Source organism: Mizuhopecten yessoensis, unplaced genomic scaffold (genome assembly GCF_002113885.1).
Source record: "Mizuhopecten yessoensis strain PY_sf001 unplaced genomic scaffold, ASM211388v2 scaffold2461, whole genome shotgun sequence".
Classification (NCBI taxonomy): Eukaryota; Metazoa; Mollusca; class Bivalvia; order Pectinida; family Pectinidae; genus Mizuhopecten; species Mizuhopecten yessoensis.
Window position 1 is genome coordinate 407883 of NW_018404557.1, and position 17784 is coordinate 425666.

The window sequence follows — 17784 nt, forward strand, 5'->3', positions numbered from 1 at the left end:
AGGGTATTTCCTTTCTTTGATTATTGATGATTGTCTATGATAAGGGTTGTCCTTTCGGTTAGGGTATTTCCTTTCTTTGATTATTGATGATTGTCTATGATAAGGGTTGTCCTTTCTGTAAGGGTATTCCTTTCTTTGATTATTGTCTTCGGCAAGGGTTGTACTTTCGGTTCGGAAATTCCTTTCTTTGATGATTGTCTATGGCAAGGGTTGTCCTTTCGGTTAGGGTATTCCTTTCTTTGAGGATTGTCTTCGGCAAGGGCTGTACTTTCGGTTCGGATATTCCTTTCTTTGATTACTGTCTTCGGCAAGGGTTGTCCTTTCTGTAAGGGTATTCCTTTCTTTGATTATTGTCTTCGGCAAGGGTTGTATTTTCGGTTATGAAATTCCTTTCTTTGATGATTGTCTATGGCAAGGGTTGTCCTTTCGGTTAGGGTATTTCCTTTCTTTGATTATTGATGATTGTCTATGATAAGGGTTGTACTTTCGGTTAGGGTATTCCTTTCTTTGATGATTGTCTATGATAAGGGTTGTCCTTTCTGTAAGGGTATTCCTTTCTTTGATGATTGTCTATGACAAGGGTTGTACTTTCGTTTAGCGATGGCTGTCCTTCGGTAACGGTTACCTTTTTGGTAAGTGTTGTCTTTTCGCTTTGAAGGTTTCTTTCGGTTAGCGTTGTTCCTCAGCTTTCTGTTTGTTGATAACAGTCCATCAATTTCTTCTTTAATAGCTAAATGAGGCTTTCAGTTTCCCGTTTCATTTGCCCATGAAAGGTAAAATTAGTCTCTGCTCCTAATTATGGGCAGCCGAAGAGACCGAAACTGCAATTTGATACCCTCTGTGATTAGTTCTTACCAGTCCAAGGAAATACTCGCTTCTTCTGGTTTTGATCGCCTAATACGTACCTCGAATGTGAACTCTGGATGACCAACACGTTCTCCCATGAACGAGAACGAGAAGTTGATGAAGGCAAGGAGAGATATGAAGGCGATGAGATTCACGACGACGTAGGAGACCAGTTTAATGGACGCTACTGCTCCAGCCGAGGCCGCTTCCATCAAGTTCAGCTCCTTTCTGTAAAAACAAACTAACAATGATACACCGATAGCAAAAACGTGAATTCTGAAACGCCATAACTGGATTTTTTTCATTGTAGTAGATACACATAACCTTTTCATGCTTGTTTATGAAAAATCAAATATTCAACATAAAATATTTGCCATGGAACATAATAATACAGAGGGATGACTGCCTACCCGACTTCTGTGAGAACAACATCTCTGTCCTTGTCACTGGCCAGTTTGGTCTCTGGCCATCCGAGTTTGGCCACGGCGAGGGCAGCGGGAGCTGACATGAACGAAGCCGAGATCACGTGTTCAGGCGGAACCTGTAAGCATTCAAAACCTATCATGTTACGTGATAGACATCTTCGCCGCAAATTGAGGCGATACTCATTTAATTATTTTTACGGTATTGATATATATCTATATATTTAATTTATTTGATTTAGAAAAATTTCCCTTTGTAAAATACTGTATATGTACATCCTATTAAGTGTAATATATCCTGTGCCATTCGACTCCATTGCGGTGCAAATGGAGAGTGAGAGTTATCGTAGACAAACTAGACATAACAAAAAGACAGGCAGAACGCGGATGTAGACAAAAACGTGACAGACGGACAGACGGACACTTAACAGACGGGCAGACACGTAACAGACGTTAAGAAAGACACACAACAGATATACCGCCAGATATGCAACAGCAGTACAAGAGTACAACAACTATCGTAGGGAGGAATGTAACCACTCTACAACATAGACGTTGATCTAAAACAGCTTCACGAGGAATTCTAGCTCATCTATGACGTTCACCCCGAACTCGATGTAGGCGGCGATGACTGTTCCCGCCACTGTTGCGAACCCTGACGTCATCACGGCGTTGAGCTCAGACAATGTGAGATCACGGAGGAACGGCTTTAAAGCAATCGAGGACTCCACCTAACACAAAAGAGATAATATATCACAGTCAAAATTACAGCAGAGCTTGTATCCCAAAGACAAAACGTTATACTGTTACAATACAAAAGCGTAGATGAACTCTTAATTCTGTGTAGGAACATCGAATGCTAGCACGGACATGTGAAGTTCACAAAGGGGCTACCCTTCTCTCTTTGTGATTTGATCTAACTAAAATATTGAATATTTCTTCCAACTAAAGCTTAAGGCAATATCATATTTCGTTTTTATCAAAACAAATGGAATAACATAGAAACGCCAATGACAGGAACATTTTAACGACGCTTGGTTAAAATCGGGTAGAGTTCGGAATATTTCAAAATGTCTCCGCTAAACAGAGGACACGATACACATTTTTTATTTCAAATCAAGCAAAAGAACTGTACTCGTTCAAAACGATCGGCATTATTCTTGTTTAGCCTTGTTGAAGTTGAGAAGTTAAAAGGGCACCTTCGTAAAAGACAACATTTAGATAACGCTATGCTGTTCCATGAATATCGAGCTGACGTGGCAGAAACTTTGATACTGGTGTAATATGGAAACGTGAAGTCCATGCTATTATGAACTGTGGTTCAGTTCACCATTACAGTGATATGAACCGCTTAATGGTGAAATGAAGGCTTCCACTTATTTGTCTGATCAACATTTCTTCGGTTTTTAGTTTACCTCAGTTCGTTGTTCTATAATGTGAATAACCAAGGCTATGTCTGGTGGAGATGGCCTCTGTTATCAGTACAGCTCTACCTGCTGCTGATTTGTCTGAGACTGCTTTAACCTCTGGCCATTTTGTTAAGTAATCTGTAAGCACAGCTACATATCTGTTGCGATTCACGGGCTCATGCAATGGGCCACTAAGTCTATGCCTATCATAGCAAATGACTCGTCTTTCATTTGAATTCGATGAAGTGTCGGAAATATTATGATACATTAAGATCACTAAAATTCCTCAAAGACATCAGAACATAAATATACGTATTGAACGACATGTTTGTTCGGTGTTCACGTAGTTATGAATGCTAGTCGGTAGCATACATATTGCCTACCATCATGAACCTCAGAAACTGTCGTTCAACGCTCAAAAGAATTAAATGGAACTTGTGGGGATTCATGCAAGACACATTGGTTATTTAAATATATATCTCCGTCCATGTTCTCACCTGTCCAATGAAGATATGGGCCGCCGTGGCGAAGGATTCGATGGCTGTGGTCTTCATTGTGTACTGGAACAGTTTGGCCAGTCCCTTAATAATGAACTGCATTACTCCCCAGTAGTACAAGATAGACACCACGGCACTGAAGTACACCACCACCGGCAGAATCTGTGCAGACAGAAATGTAAAAGGTACTGGAATAGTGGATACAAAAAGTGACGGGCGTTATTTACACAACAGGCTGCAGGTCTGTGGACACATGAAATGGCGTACGTTTTTACGACTTAGTGGAATGGTGAAAACAGAAAGTGACGGACATTATTTGTACAACTTAGTGACAGGAATATAACGGACGTTATTTGATCTATGGACACAAAAACGTGAAAGACGTTTTTGCACAACTTAGTGGCAGGATTTGTGAAGACAGAAAGATGGAAAAATAATGGATGTACTATTATATAGTACATTCATACCTTGAATGCAACGACGTGCATCGTGTAGTTTTTTTCGCCAAATATAAACTTGGATCCTTCGTCTGTGAAGCTGAGAAAGCCAGCCATACCATCGCCAACAAATTTGCATATCTCATACCCTGGTTTCCACCTCAGTATCATTAGACCCCAAACAAACTGTAGTATTAGTCCCCACAAAACCGGCGTCCAGCACACCTGGAACGGAAGTGAAGTTATAATCACCGGAAACAGAAAGAAAACAGATGGTTACATATATCATGCTTAGAATATCGTTAAATGGATAACAGTAACATTATTGTCGTCTCCGACCATTGTCTTTTAGTTGCTCTATTACCTTTGTCCTTTGATCGATGCCCTATCATTGTTCGTATTATATTTAATATTGATATTTGTCGACAGTCTTCCGACATTTTTCGTAAGTCAGTCTTCCATTTACCAAATAAAGTTTGTTGACTTGTACATCATGTCGTCACAACGACGAAGGATTCTCGTAATTTCAACATGAAGAAAGCTAGATACGGTTGTAGCCGCCAAGTTTTACTAACCTTGGAGGGAGCTTTGGATGTGATGAAGACGATGAAGACCAACAAACACAGACCGCCCAGAGAGACCAGCCTCTCGGTGTCGGCTCGGAGGTCGATAGCAAGGAATATGATTATTGCCAGGAAAACAAGGATAGTCACACACCTGAAACAAGGATAGCAACCAATCTAAAACAACAATGGTCAGACATCTAAAACCAGGATATATGTAGCTACAGATTTTGAAAAAACAATGATCAGACATATGACACAAGGATACATGTAGCTACAAATCTAAAACAACAATGGTCAGACATCTGAAACAAGGATACATGTAGCTACAAACCTAAAACATGAATAGTCAGACATCAGAAACAAGGATACATGTAGCTACAAATCTAAAACAACAATGGTCAGACATCTGAAACAAGGATACATGTAGCTACAAACCTAAAACAACGATGGTCAGACATCAGAAACAAGGATACATGTAGATACAAATCTAAAAAAAGAATGGTCAGACATCAGAAACAAGGATACATGTAGCTACAAACCTAAAACATGAATAGTCAGACATCAGAAACAAGGATACATGTAGCTACAAATCTAAAACAACAATGGTCAGACATCTGAAACAAGGATACATGTAGCTACAAATCTAAAAGAAGAATGGTCAGACATCAGAAACAAGGAGACATGTAGCTACAAATCTAAAACATGAATAGTCAGACATCAGGAACAAGTATACATGTAGCTACAAATCTAAAACATAAATAGTCAGACATCAGGAACAAGGATAGATGTAGCTACAAACCTAAAACATGAATAGTCAGACATCATGAACAAGGATACTTGTAGCTACAAACCTAAAACAACAATGGTCAGACATCAGGAAAAAGGATACTTGTAGCTACAAATCTAAAACAACAATGGTCAGACAGCAGGAACAAGGATACTTGTAGCTACAAATATAAAACGACAATGGTTAGACATCAGGAACAAGGATACATGTAGATACAAATCTAAAAAAAGAATGGTCAGACATCAGAAACAAGGAGACACGTAGCTACAAATCTAAAACATGAATGGTCAGACATCAGGAACAAGGATACATGCAGATACAAATCTAAAACAACAATGGTCAGACAGCAGGAACAAGGATACTTGTAGCTACAAACCTAAAACAACAATGGTCAGACATCAGAAACAAGGATACAGGTAGATACAAATCTAAAACAACAATGGTCAGACAGCAGGAACAAGGATACTTGTAGCTACAAATCTAAAACGACAATGGTTAGACATCAGGAACAAGGATACATGTAGCTACGAATCTAAAACATCAATGGTCAGACATCTGGAACAAGGATACTTGTAGCTACAAACCTAAAACAACAATGGTCAGACATCAGGAACAAGGATACTTGTAGCTACAAATCTAAAACGACAATGGTTAGACATCAGGAACAAGGATACATGTAGATACAAATCTAAAACAACAATGGTCAGACATCAGGAACAAGGAAACATGTAGCTACAAATCTAAAACATGAATAGTCAGACATCAGGAACAAGGATACATGTAGCTACAAACCTAAAACATGAATAGTCAGACATCTGAAACAAGGATACATGTAGCTACAAATCTAAAACAACAAGGGTCAGACATCAGGAACAAGGATACATGAAGATACAAATCTAAAACAACAATGGTCAGACATAAGGAACAAGGATACATGTAGCTCCAAATCTAAAACATAAATAGACAGACATCTGGAACAAGGATACATGTAGCTCCAAATCTAAAACATAAATAGTCAGCCATCAGAAACAAGGATACATGTTGATACAAATCTAAAACAACAAGGGTCAGACATCAGGAACAAGGATACATGTAGATACAAATCTAAAACAACAATGGTCAGACATCAGGAACCAGGATACTTGTAGCTACAAATCTAAAACATAAATAGTCAGACATCTGGAACAAGGATGCATGTAGATACAAATCTAAACAGAAACTGTCAGACATCTTGAGGAAAAGTAGCAACATAGTCTGAAATAAGATTTGTACTTCAGCTTTTCATCATTTTAAACGGGCTACAATTAATCTGTTAACAAGGCAACTGATCTATTTAAAGTCTGTGTGACTCATTGATGATATGAATTTTAGTAGGAGGTTGAAGACATATATTCTACCAACTGAGCTTGGTTAGCAGAAATGCTATTGCTCAATTGCGCTACAGTCTAATATCAAAGGGAGTGTACTAAAAAATACTTTTATAACCCTGCTTTAATCACTTCTGAAACAAGGGTGCAAAGTGTACGCAGCGTATTGTTTTTGATATATTGATCCATCGACCTTCTAATATATCCACCATAACAGTCAGGCGTATGTGTACGTGTTAACTGTCTTTAAGTGTCGCTGTTCCGTATAAGGCGTGATTATCAATGAGATATCACGTATATATGTAACTGGTCTCGTCTGAACCTTATAAATATTCATTGTTGGGTACTGGTCACTTTAAGGGTCCCCGCATCACTGCCAAAAACTGTAACTATGTATAGGAAACTGTTTCGCTATGAACACAGCATTGATAATCCATTTCTGAAAAGAAAACTATACTGTGCGGGATTTTATGATGATATAAAGATGAAATGAGTGTAAATAGCGTGAGAGATTTGAACCCTGGACATTAGGTTGTCATACTTTCACCCTAACCAACTGAGCTCTTTACGCCTCTGTGCACAGGTACCGAAGGCACAATCATCAGAATTGATGGAACCTCCTTAAAGATAATAATAATGAGAATAAGCTACTAGGTTAGCGAAAGTGCTTTTAAACCAAAATTAAGGGGAGGCTACTGTATACACGAAAAACCACAGTGGAACTCTCTAGTATTTTGCCTGCAGTGAGCAGAGCAGTTCAATCTGATATTCATGTCACAGTCAACACACCTATTTCTTATATTTCATTGTGCATTTCATATTTTACTTCAGTTTTATTTCCTACAAACTATTTCATTTGAATTTGACTAACGAAACAACTCCAGTCTGAATACTGGTGGAACAACCTTAACACAATTAAACTATCGAGGAAAACAAACATTTCTTATTAATATCTGAACAACTCTTGTCCAATTTACCATCGGACTAACCCCCACTCGATTTACCTTCGGAAAATCCTCCAAATCTTTGTCTTTATTCTACAGCGTTTCCTGGCAAGTATTCGGAACCTGATGGGTTTGGCGATGAACTTGGCGATGTCCTGGAGACGTATGAAGCGATGAAGGACAAAGAGTACAACCAGAGTGGCGTCGACGACGGACAAGAACGCTGACGATGGGTCGTAGATGATAGCGTAGACGACATACACGACGTAACCAGCCGTAGACGTCAGATAAAGCAGATCGATGAATCGGTGCCATGTCCATTTCTTGCAGTTGCTCAGTGAATCCGATGTTGAGTCGAACAACGTGCCAAATGTGTCAGAAGCCTCCACAACCCTTGGCGGCGCACAAGGAGGTCGGCGAGTACGTCGTCCGTCTCCTGGCCCAGTACTGTTTACATGGTCATTGACCAGCGGTTCTGTAGTGTCTTCGGTCAAGGTTTGATCTCCACGGACACCCATCACTTACACACACGCGTAGTAAAAAGAAACACAAGTTCTGTCGTGAATAACTGTTGAAGGTATCAGCCAGACAGATAGTATCAGCGATCTATAAGCTGGGGAGCACAACAAGATATTTACAATCCGTTAAGACACCTTAAGCTAGTGAGTAAGATAGTTTACCTGTAAAACTAACGGAAATCTGATACAAAATAAATCCACCGTGTCCAAAACTTAGATAACCTGACCTGGCTGACCACTGACGTTGATAACGTCTGCTTTTCAATGAAGCTTGGCCTCGTACTGTATTACGATCATTGACCTATAAAATAAAGTTGTCCTTTTCAAAGATTATCAACAGTTGGTACACAAGTCTGGTTACTAGCGTTGTGGTGGTCATTCCGGTATGAATACCCTTCCAATGAGTATCACTAGCGCTGTGGTGGTCACTCCGGTGTAAATACCCTTTCAATGAGTATCACTAGCGTTGTGGTGGTCACTCCGGTATAAATAACCTTTCAATGAGTATCACTAGCACTGTGGTGGTCACTCCGGTATGAATAGCCTTCCAATGAGTATCACTAGCACTGTGGTGGTCACTACGGTATGAATACCCTTTAAATGAGTATCACTAGCGTTGTGGTGGTCACCACGGTATAAATACCCTCTCAATGAGTATCACTAGCGTTGTGGTGGTCACTCCGGTATAAATAACCTTTCAATGAGTATCACTAGCACTGTGGTGGTCACCACGGTATAAATACCCTTTCAATGAGTATCACTAGCGTTGTGGTGGTCACTCCGGTATAAAAACCCTTCCAATGAGTATCACTAGCACTGTGGTGGTCACTCCGGTATAAATACCCTTTCAATGAGTATCACTAGCGTTGTGGTGGTCACTCCGGTATAAATATCCTTCCAATGAGTATCACTAGCGCTGTGGTGGTCACTCCGGTATAAATACCCTTCCAATGAGTATCACTAGCGTTGTGGTGGTCACTCCGGTATAAAAACCCTTCCAATGAGTATCACTAGCGCTGTGGTGGTCACTACGGTATTAATACCCTTCCAATGGGTATCACTAGCGTTTTGGTGGTCACTCCGGTATAAATCCCCTACCAATGGGTATCACTAGCGTTTTGGTGGTCACTCCGGCATAAATACCCTACCAATGGGTATCACTAGCGGTGTGGTGGTCACTCCGGTATAAATACCATTTCAATGAATATCACTAGCGTTGTGGTGGTCACTCCGGTATAAATAACCTTTCAATGAGTATCACTAGCACTGTGGTGGTCACTCCGGTATAAATACCATTTCAATGAGTATCACTAGCGTTGTGGTGGTCACTCCAGTATAAAAACCCATTCAATGGGTATCACTAGCGTTTTGGTGGTCACTCCGGTATAAATACCCTACCAATGGGTATCACTAGCGTTGTGGTGGTCACTCCTGTATGAATATCCTTCCAATGAGTATCACTAGCGTTGTGGTGGTCACTACGGTATGAATACCCTTTCAATGAGTATCACTAGCGTTGTGGTGGTCACCACGGTATAAATACCCTTTCAATGAGTATCACTAGCGCTGTGGTGGTCACTCCGGTATAAATACCATTTCAATGAATATCACTAGCGTTGTGGTGGTCACTCCGGTATGAATATCACTAGCACTGTGGTGGTCACTCCGGTATGAATATCACTAGCGCTGTGGTGGTCACTCCGGTATAAAAACCCTTCCAATGAGTATCACTAGCGCTGTGGAGGTCACTCCGGTATAAATACCATTGCAATGAGTATCACTAGCGTTGTGGTGGTCACTCCGGTATAAATACCCTTTCAATGAGTATCACTAGCGGTGTGGTGGTCACTACGGTATGAATACACTCAGAGTGTGGTCATAATAACGTGAATGTCTAAAACTGTGCGTGAACCTGAATAGAAAATGTTCATTACTATATAACTATGTATGATTGTGAATAAATGTGTTGTAATTATCATGTATCCGTGTATACCACATTGGTCTATCAAAACGGAGCCGGGTCGTTTCGCCCAAATTACGTTCGCACATCACGTTCGCACCACTGGTCGTTTCGCCGTAAATACAGTTCTCTTTAGGTTTCAAGTTTCAAGTTTTATTCAAACTTTAGGCCATTGGCCCATCAGTATACAATACATATATACACAAATCATGGACAAAGTACAGAGAATGAAGACAATCTTATTCCATTATGATACCCTTAATTTGTTTGCCTCATAGATAACTGAACGACTTTAAACACATTTTTTTTCCAATAATAGCTTTTGATAAAACGGGATCTGATATTTTGGAGTAAACTCCGAATTTCAATTTTTATTAGTTTGTTCTAAAGAACAGACTAATAAAAAATGAAATTCGTCCTCTACTTCAGGGTGGTGTTACACTGTTTAATATCTACGTTCTCTAGGTATATTATTATACCTTCCAACTTCTACAAATGCGATATTTCATTGGTATATATTTTGTGAGGTAAAATTGTAATGATTCTCCAAAATCTATATGTTTATACAATAAACATTTAGGAGAGTTTTCCACTGTGGCCCTTAGGAATTGTATGCCTTGGTCAAACATTCTTTGTTTTATCATTGGTAATAACAAACTTTCCTGAAAAATACATGGATTTAACCAAACATCACTAAAACCTGGATTGTTTAATTCATCTCTTACTACTATAGCCCAGTTGAAATCATGTTTACTAGGCTACAACATTGTAATAAAAATCTATGGGAAGTGGATAGATTGTTTCGCCCTTATATATTATAAATATTGTTTGTAATGTTATAATGGTTACAATCTAACAGTTTTCATGTTTCACGCACAGCTGTGTTTTATGCAGGGTGTTAGCGACATTGTACGTGCAGGTCACAGGGACCCGAGAATTTGATACAGTTATGTTTAGACCTAGACTAAGATGTTCAGAGTATTTTTACATGTTTTAGGGGTTTAGATCGACTTTCGGTAAATATGACACCCTAGTGGTCATATATTCTCGTATATTAAACCATGGGGTGTCATTTTTGCCGAAAGTCGATTTTAACCCGATTTTTCGGTAAAAATGCCACCCCCAAAAAAGGAAGGGAAGAAAGCTCTCGGTGTCGAAAAATCGACCCCATATAACTTTCACTGCTCATTTCTATTGCAGGAATGAAAATGGATTATTTCTGTCGGAATTAATTCGCGTAATATAGTTCAAGTTATACCTATCTTAGTTTCATTCCACTAATTTTCCCTTAAAAATGCCACCAAAGTACAACATACCTGTGACTACACCGACCACGTGACAAGCGGCAGGTGAGTTATGTTCACAGATATAGTCCACTGGACATGATCGGACCGCGTCATATTGCGTACAGACAGCAGTCAAGATGAACAGGAAAAGGAAGAGAGGGAATGTTTACATAACTCTACGGCCGGGTAATATCAGGTATACACAAGATACAATCGCTAACACCATGCATGTGACCAATTCCAAGGGACACGTGACAAAGATGCCCCTGGGAGAGGTAGCGGACAAAGTACTGAGAGGTGATATCAATATTGAAGCCATTCCCAAAATCAGTGTGTTTTGTTTGCGTAACACCTGGTTTTCTTTAGACAATCGCAGGTTATGGGTGTTCAAGAAACTACAGTGTTTTCTGGATAATTCAAGGGACACACATTTCAGTATTACGTGCCTCGAAAGAGATTGTCAGTGTGTGAACATGTCAAAAATCACCACGTCCAATAATGGGGAGGATGTTGTGGTTCGGAGGGATCCGGGCGGTTCAAAATGGAAACAAATGGAAGCAACCATCACGGACAAGTATCCTCGGAAACTGAACAACCCCACAGGTTTCATACGCACGTTCACTGCCAACAGTAACATGTGTGGGCGGGGTCCTTTACTCAGTCTTCCGTCCAATGCCAATAACTTCCGCCTTGACCCCCTTGTTATCAAGCCCCGCATACATCCCCCGGACCTCTGCGACGCCCCTCCAGCCTACCACCCTCGGCGTCCCCGACTCCTTGGTCACCCTGACTACCTCGACATGTTTCCCCAGTCCCCCGAGGAACCCTACTTTCACGGGGAGGAGTATATCCCGGAGGTATACGACGAGTGGTACTGGCGCCAGGCAGACAAATATTACAGCTACTCCGACGAAAACTTCTCCCGACCCCAACATAACTTTACACATGACTTTAAGTTCCCCAAAAATATTGACATACCAGGCAGGAGAAAAGCCCATGGACGGCGACGTGTGAACTTAGACGAAGAGGAGGATGCATTTGACTGGCTTTACAGGGACTTTTGATCCCCACCTCCCAACATGGACAGTACGACAAAACCGATAGAGATATTGTAGCCGACACTTTTCTATTATTATTTTAAGTAATTGATGATGTATAAATGCAAGGGAAACGATTTCCAGTGTATGACGAGTATACTCGACAACGTTGACATCATTAGACTGTTTATATCCGTCGTTTTAAGAGCTATGGTACAGGTGTAACGCCATACCTATTTTTTTAATCAATAAGATAATTTTACAGTCATATATTTGTTAATGTAAGCATTGTATGTTTTCTAAGAATTGTTTTTACTTTTGCGTAGTGCTGTGTCGATGATTATTATTGTGCTAGTCCGTCGATGAAGGAAAAAACAAACAACCCTGTTCTTAAAATGGGTAATGCAAGTTAATTTAATATTGTTGTTTTAAAGTATTCGTATTTTAATTATTTGGTAACCGTTTTATTGTAGGTAAGCTCTCTATTTTTATTCCAATATCGAATTATAAACAGAGCGATATTATATTATATAGTTATTACGGTGTGTTTTAATGCCTATTAATACTCACGTGCTAGTTAATCGTTATGTTATTGGTGTCGCGTACATATGGTACACGGTCTAGTCTTTGATAGATTTTAGGACAGTTTGGATGAGGCGGTAACAAACCAGGTAGAATGGAATAAAGATTGTTCATTAGAGCTTTTATCATTGTGTATATAAGATACGTGTTTATCCCTGGTATATTTTGAAGACCATGCCCTCTAATGCACTTCTGTAGGGATATGAATGTAAATATGTTGTAGAAATCGTGCAATGCTTTAGATATCGTGTGAAGTTGTAGAGATCGTGTCATGTTGTAAAGATAGTGCCATGCTTTGGAGATCGTGTCATGCTCTAGAGATGTGTCATGGTGTAAAAATCGTGCCATGCTGTGGAAATAGTGTCATAACGTAGAGATTTTGTCATGCTGTAGAAATCATGTCATGTTGTAGAGACCGTATCATGCTGTAGAGAGCGTCATGCTGTGGAGATAATGTCATGTTGTAGAGGTCGTGTGATGTTTTAAAGGTCGTATACTGCTGTAGAAATTGTGTCAGGTAGTAGCGATTATGTCATGCTGTAAAAATCATGACATGCTGAATAGATCGTGTCATGCTAAAGAGAAAGTTTTAGTGTATATATAATGTCACGCTGTAGAGATAGTGTCATGTTGTAGAGACAGTGTCATGTTGTATAGACAGTGTCATTTTGTAAAGATCGTGTCATGTTGAAGAGATCGTGTCATGTTGTAAAGAAAGTGTCATGTTGTAGAGACAGTGTCATGTTGTAGAGATAGTGTCATGTTGTAGAGACAGTGTCATTTTGTAGAGATCGTGTCATGTTGAAGATATCGTGTCATGGTGTAGAGACAGTGTCATGTTGTAGAGACAGTGTCATGTTGTAGAGACAGTGTCATATTGAAGAGACAGTGTAATGTTGTAGAGACAGTGTCATGCTGTAGAGATCGTTTCATGTTGTAGAGACAGTGTCATATTGTAGAGACAGTGTCATGTTGTATAGATCATGCCACGCTGTAGAGATAGTGTCATGTTGTAGAGGAAGTGTCATGTTGTAGAGACAGTGTCATGTTGTATAGATCATACCACGCTGTAGAGACAGTGTCGTGTTGTAGAAGTCGTGTCATGTTGTAGAGACAGTGTCATGTTGTATAGATCATGCCACGCTGTAGATATTATCATGTTGTAGAGGAAGTGTCATGTTGTAGAGACAATGTCATGTTGTATAGATCATACCACGCTGTAGAGACAGTGCCGTGTTGTAGAAGTCGTGTCATGTTGTAGAGCCAGTGTCATGTTGTAGAGGTCGTGTCATATTGTAGAGATAGTGTCATGTTGTATAGATCATGTCATGCTAAAGAGTAAGTGTCATGTTGTAGAGACAGTGTCATGCTATTGAGATCGTGTTATGTTTTAGATGTTGTGACATTGTGTAGAGATACTGTCATGTTTTAGAGATGAGTCATAGTGTAAACATCTCGTCATGCTTTAGATAATGTAGCAAGGTGTACAGATTACGATTGTGCCGGGTTGTAGATATATATACATTTCCACTCTGTGTCCCGTTGTAGACATTATGTCGTGCTGTAGAGACATCAGTTTTAGTGTTTGCTGAACAGAGTATTGTGATACTATTTATGTTTGTAAGATTGGTTTTACTTTTATCTTTTACATAATTACTGTATGGAATTGGGTAGTTTTATGTAACGTTTGATGATGTGTACAGAATAATAATCAAGTGAGTGTTAACAGGGACACATACAACATGATAACCAAATCATCATTTGTTGTATTAGAATGTTCCCTTATTTAATAGAATATCATATGCGCATGGGTAAGACAACGTTTTACCTAGTCCCAAGGTTGAGTTTATAGCAGTACTTCAAACTTACATCATCCATGACATTGATTCCGAAATCCTGTATTTTATTATCCTTTATTTTTGAAGGGTAGCTAAATGGTTCGTTCTTGTGATTATAGTTGTCAATTCTGTAATTTTATGAAATATCCAACAACTTGTTTCATCTTTGTGTTGTGTGTGTAGTTTAGCAGATCCAATATGAGAAAAAAATGTTACTGAGACCATTTAGATAGAGCAGTCCGGGACAACAGTTTAATATCCAGCACTGGACTGAGTAGCAGTTAAACAAAATAAGCTATTTATTTATTTACTCCGATTACTGTCCAAAAACACTTTGCACAAACATGTATTGTATCTCATCTGTGATTTAACGTACAAAATAATGACTGTAATAGCACCATTATTAAGTCAAGATAATGATATTTAAAAACTCTATCGGTCAAGATAAGAAATAAGACAACATTTTATCATTAACAAAAGTTATAAATTAAAGGGAGGTAACTCTAACACAAAAGCGATGTACAAGGAGATAACTAGCACATCACAGCAGATACCATCAACGATATCCAGGAGTTACGCTCACTTACGCTCTCTGCACCCCTGGAATATGTCATAGCAGAATCGAAGGTTGCGTGTGCACCGCCTTGTTCCTTTGATGTACATCAAAACTATCTCGCTGTCGCGTAACGGTAAAAAATGACCAACTCTAAAGTCGGGCATCTCTCCTTTGTAATCGTCAAAGGACAGACATCAGCCTAGCGCTTGGTCAAGTGTTTTTTTTACACGAGACCATTCAAACAGCTATCTTTGTGCCTTCAATTTTGCTATGACATATTCCAGGGTGCAGAGAGCGTACGTGAGCGTAACCCCTAGATATCGAGGATGGCCAGAGACGTCTAAAACAAGTATTTAGTCCAGATCTGAACACATATTCTATAACGAGCAAGGCAATGAATAAGGTACCAAATTTAACAAGAGACCCATGGGTCTTAATAGCTCACCTGTTCTTTTTTGATAAGAAACAGCCAAATGGATTTCAAGAACATGTTTCAAATCTTGGTGTTAATTTTGCATAACTGCATGTTTTGTCATGATATAAAATAGAATTTGTCATCCTACTGCATTTATAAATGGATTATTTTGATAAGTAGTTCCCTGGACCGTTGTTCGAACCATCTGATACTGAACCTCACCTAAAATTTACAAACACGAATAGTTTAATATTTATTGAAATTTTCTGCACGTGTCGGGACAAATAACTCTTGTTGGTTGCTTCATCCTATATAGAAAGGAGACTACTCTAAAACAAAACAAGAGGCCCAATGGGCCTGCATAGCTCACCTGGTATTATTCCCACACTTGTAACCTTAAAAGTGATCTTAGATAAAGATAAAGGCAAAATATCAGTACAGTGTATTTATGATTAAAAGTCATTCAGAAGAACATGTTAAAAGATTTAAAAACATTTCACCGCTGTGACCTTGATAGTCGAACAAGGTCATTATGGTGAACACATTTTATAGCCCTTCATCTCAGGATGCAACTTACAAAATATCACCACCCTATCTTTTTGTTTATTGAAATTAGGTCATTTAAATGTTTAAACATATTTGACTAAATGTGACCACGAAAGTGAATCAAGGTCATTCAAATGAAAAAGCTTGATAGCCCTTCATCCAAGCATGCTACTGGATAAATATCAACATTTTGGCCGTCGTGGTTATTCAGAAGAAGTCGTTTGAAGATTTTAAACAAATTTGACTCCTGTGACCTTGAATATAATCAAGGTCTTTCACTTAGCCCTTAATCCCACCATGCTACTGCCAGATATCAACATTCTAGGCCTTATGGTTATTCAGAGATTCAGAGATTTTTATTATCACTCAGGCACACTATTGTGCGCAACAAGAGGTCATCATAAAGTACAATATAACAATGATATGGTTGACCGTAAAGCAATCATCTTACTATGCTAGCGTACAATAATATAGTGGAAACTATTACACTCCTCATACAATGATAAACACAATATTACACTGTACTATCATACCTTATTATAATAGACAGTATAACGCACTGATCATACAATGACACTCATCATACACTGTGATATACATTATTACACTCATTTTACAATACTATTACGATGGTATAATACATAGCATTACATTCACACATACCGTGCGTTCACACTATGGTATAGCAGGCACTGTTGCATCCATCTTACAGTACAATCCTACAATAATATTATTACAGTATTACACATATATTACTCGCACTCCATGATACATATATTATAGATAGTATACCACACCATACAGTGCAATCATACCATGGCATAATAGTGACTATACTACTCATCATACCATATAATATTACAAAGGTATAATAGACAGTGTTACAATCCCATCATACAATACTGTAATAGACAGATAACAAACAAACCATGATAAGCAAGCTGTAACCACACTCATTATGCAATACAATTATGTTAGGTTTAGCAAATGATCAGTAATATCTATATGTATACAAAAGTTTACAGTTTGATGTGTGAAATTCACATATTATTTTTTAATTGTCTTTCTAGTAATTGTATGAACAGCGATAGATTTGATAATATTCTAACATTACATATTGATATTAATCCTTTCATTTTATGAACAGATGGATTAGAGGTGTAATAAATAGGTATATATTTTCTGCGGATTTGACTTACATAAGCATTTGAACATATAAACAAATAATGATACTCGCTTCCAACTCCAGTAAAACAAAGCGGACAGATTCTGCCTTCACGTGGTGTTCTAGTCCATCGCCCAGTCTCTATAGGCAGAGATATATTACTGGTTCTGAACTTACAGATAGTTATTCTATCTTTTTGTTTGAGCATAGTTAAGTATTTTTCAAACTGAAATTGATGTTTAAATATTGCATATGTTTGACCCCGGGAAGAATTTTCAATATCAGTATACCATTGTTGTATAAATTGGTCATACAGAATAGTTTTAAAACTAACCCTAAGGTAATTTTTATTCATAGTGCAAGTTTTTTGTTGTAACCATACGTAACTTAGTCCCGTGCAATTGAATAGATTCTTGATATATGAAATCCATTTAAAATCAGCGAAATCATTTTCATGTAAATTCAGCATAAGCTTGTACATTATACTAGACAATTTATTTTCACCTGTAATTAGTTTATACCAAAACATTATCATTCTAGATTTAATTTCAATATTCAGAGGGTACCTACCCGTTTCACCATATACCATTATATTTGCTGTGGAGC

The 17784-nt window shown here is 38.6% G+C and overlaps 1 protein-coding gene across 1 annotated transcript in view; it reads right to left on the reverse strand.

The window, feature by feature from the left end:
* LOC110446043 (solute carrier family 28 member 3-like) overlaps nucleotides 1-8853 on the reverse strand; it is a 15019-nt gene extending 6166 nt beyond the window's left edge. The window contains exons 1-7 of the mRNA XM_021490997.1: nucleotides 7336-8853; nucleotides 4187-4328; nucleotides 3642-3836; nucleotides 3175-3336; nucleotides 1874-1999; nucleotides 1257-1387; nucleotides 906-1074 (exon numbers count right to left, since the gene is read on the reverse strand). Coding sequence (XP_021346672.1) covers nucleotides 906-1074; nucleotides 1257-1387; nucleotides 1874-1999; nucleotides 3175-3336; nucleotides 3642-3836; nucleotides 4187-4328; nucleotides 7336-7793 — 1383 coding nt within the window. The 5' untranslated portion in view covers nucleotides 7794-8853. The remainder of the gene's footprint in view (nucleotides 1-905; nucleotides 1075-1256; nucleotides 1388-1873; nucleotides 2000-3174; nucleotides 3337-3641; nucleotides 3837-4186; nucleotides 4329-7335) is intronic.
* Between the last annotated feature and the right edge of the window lie 8931 nt (nucleotides 8854-17784).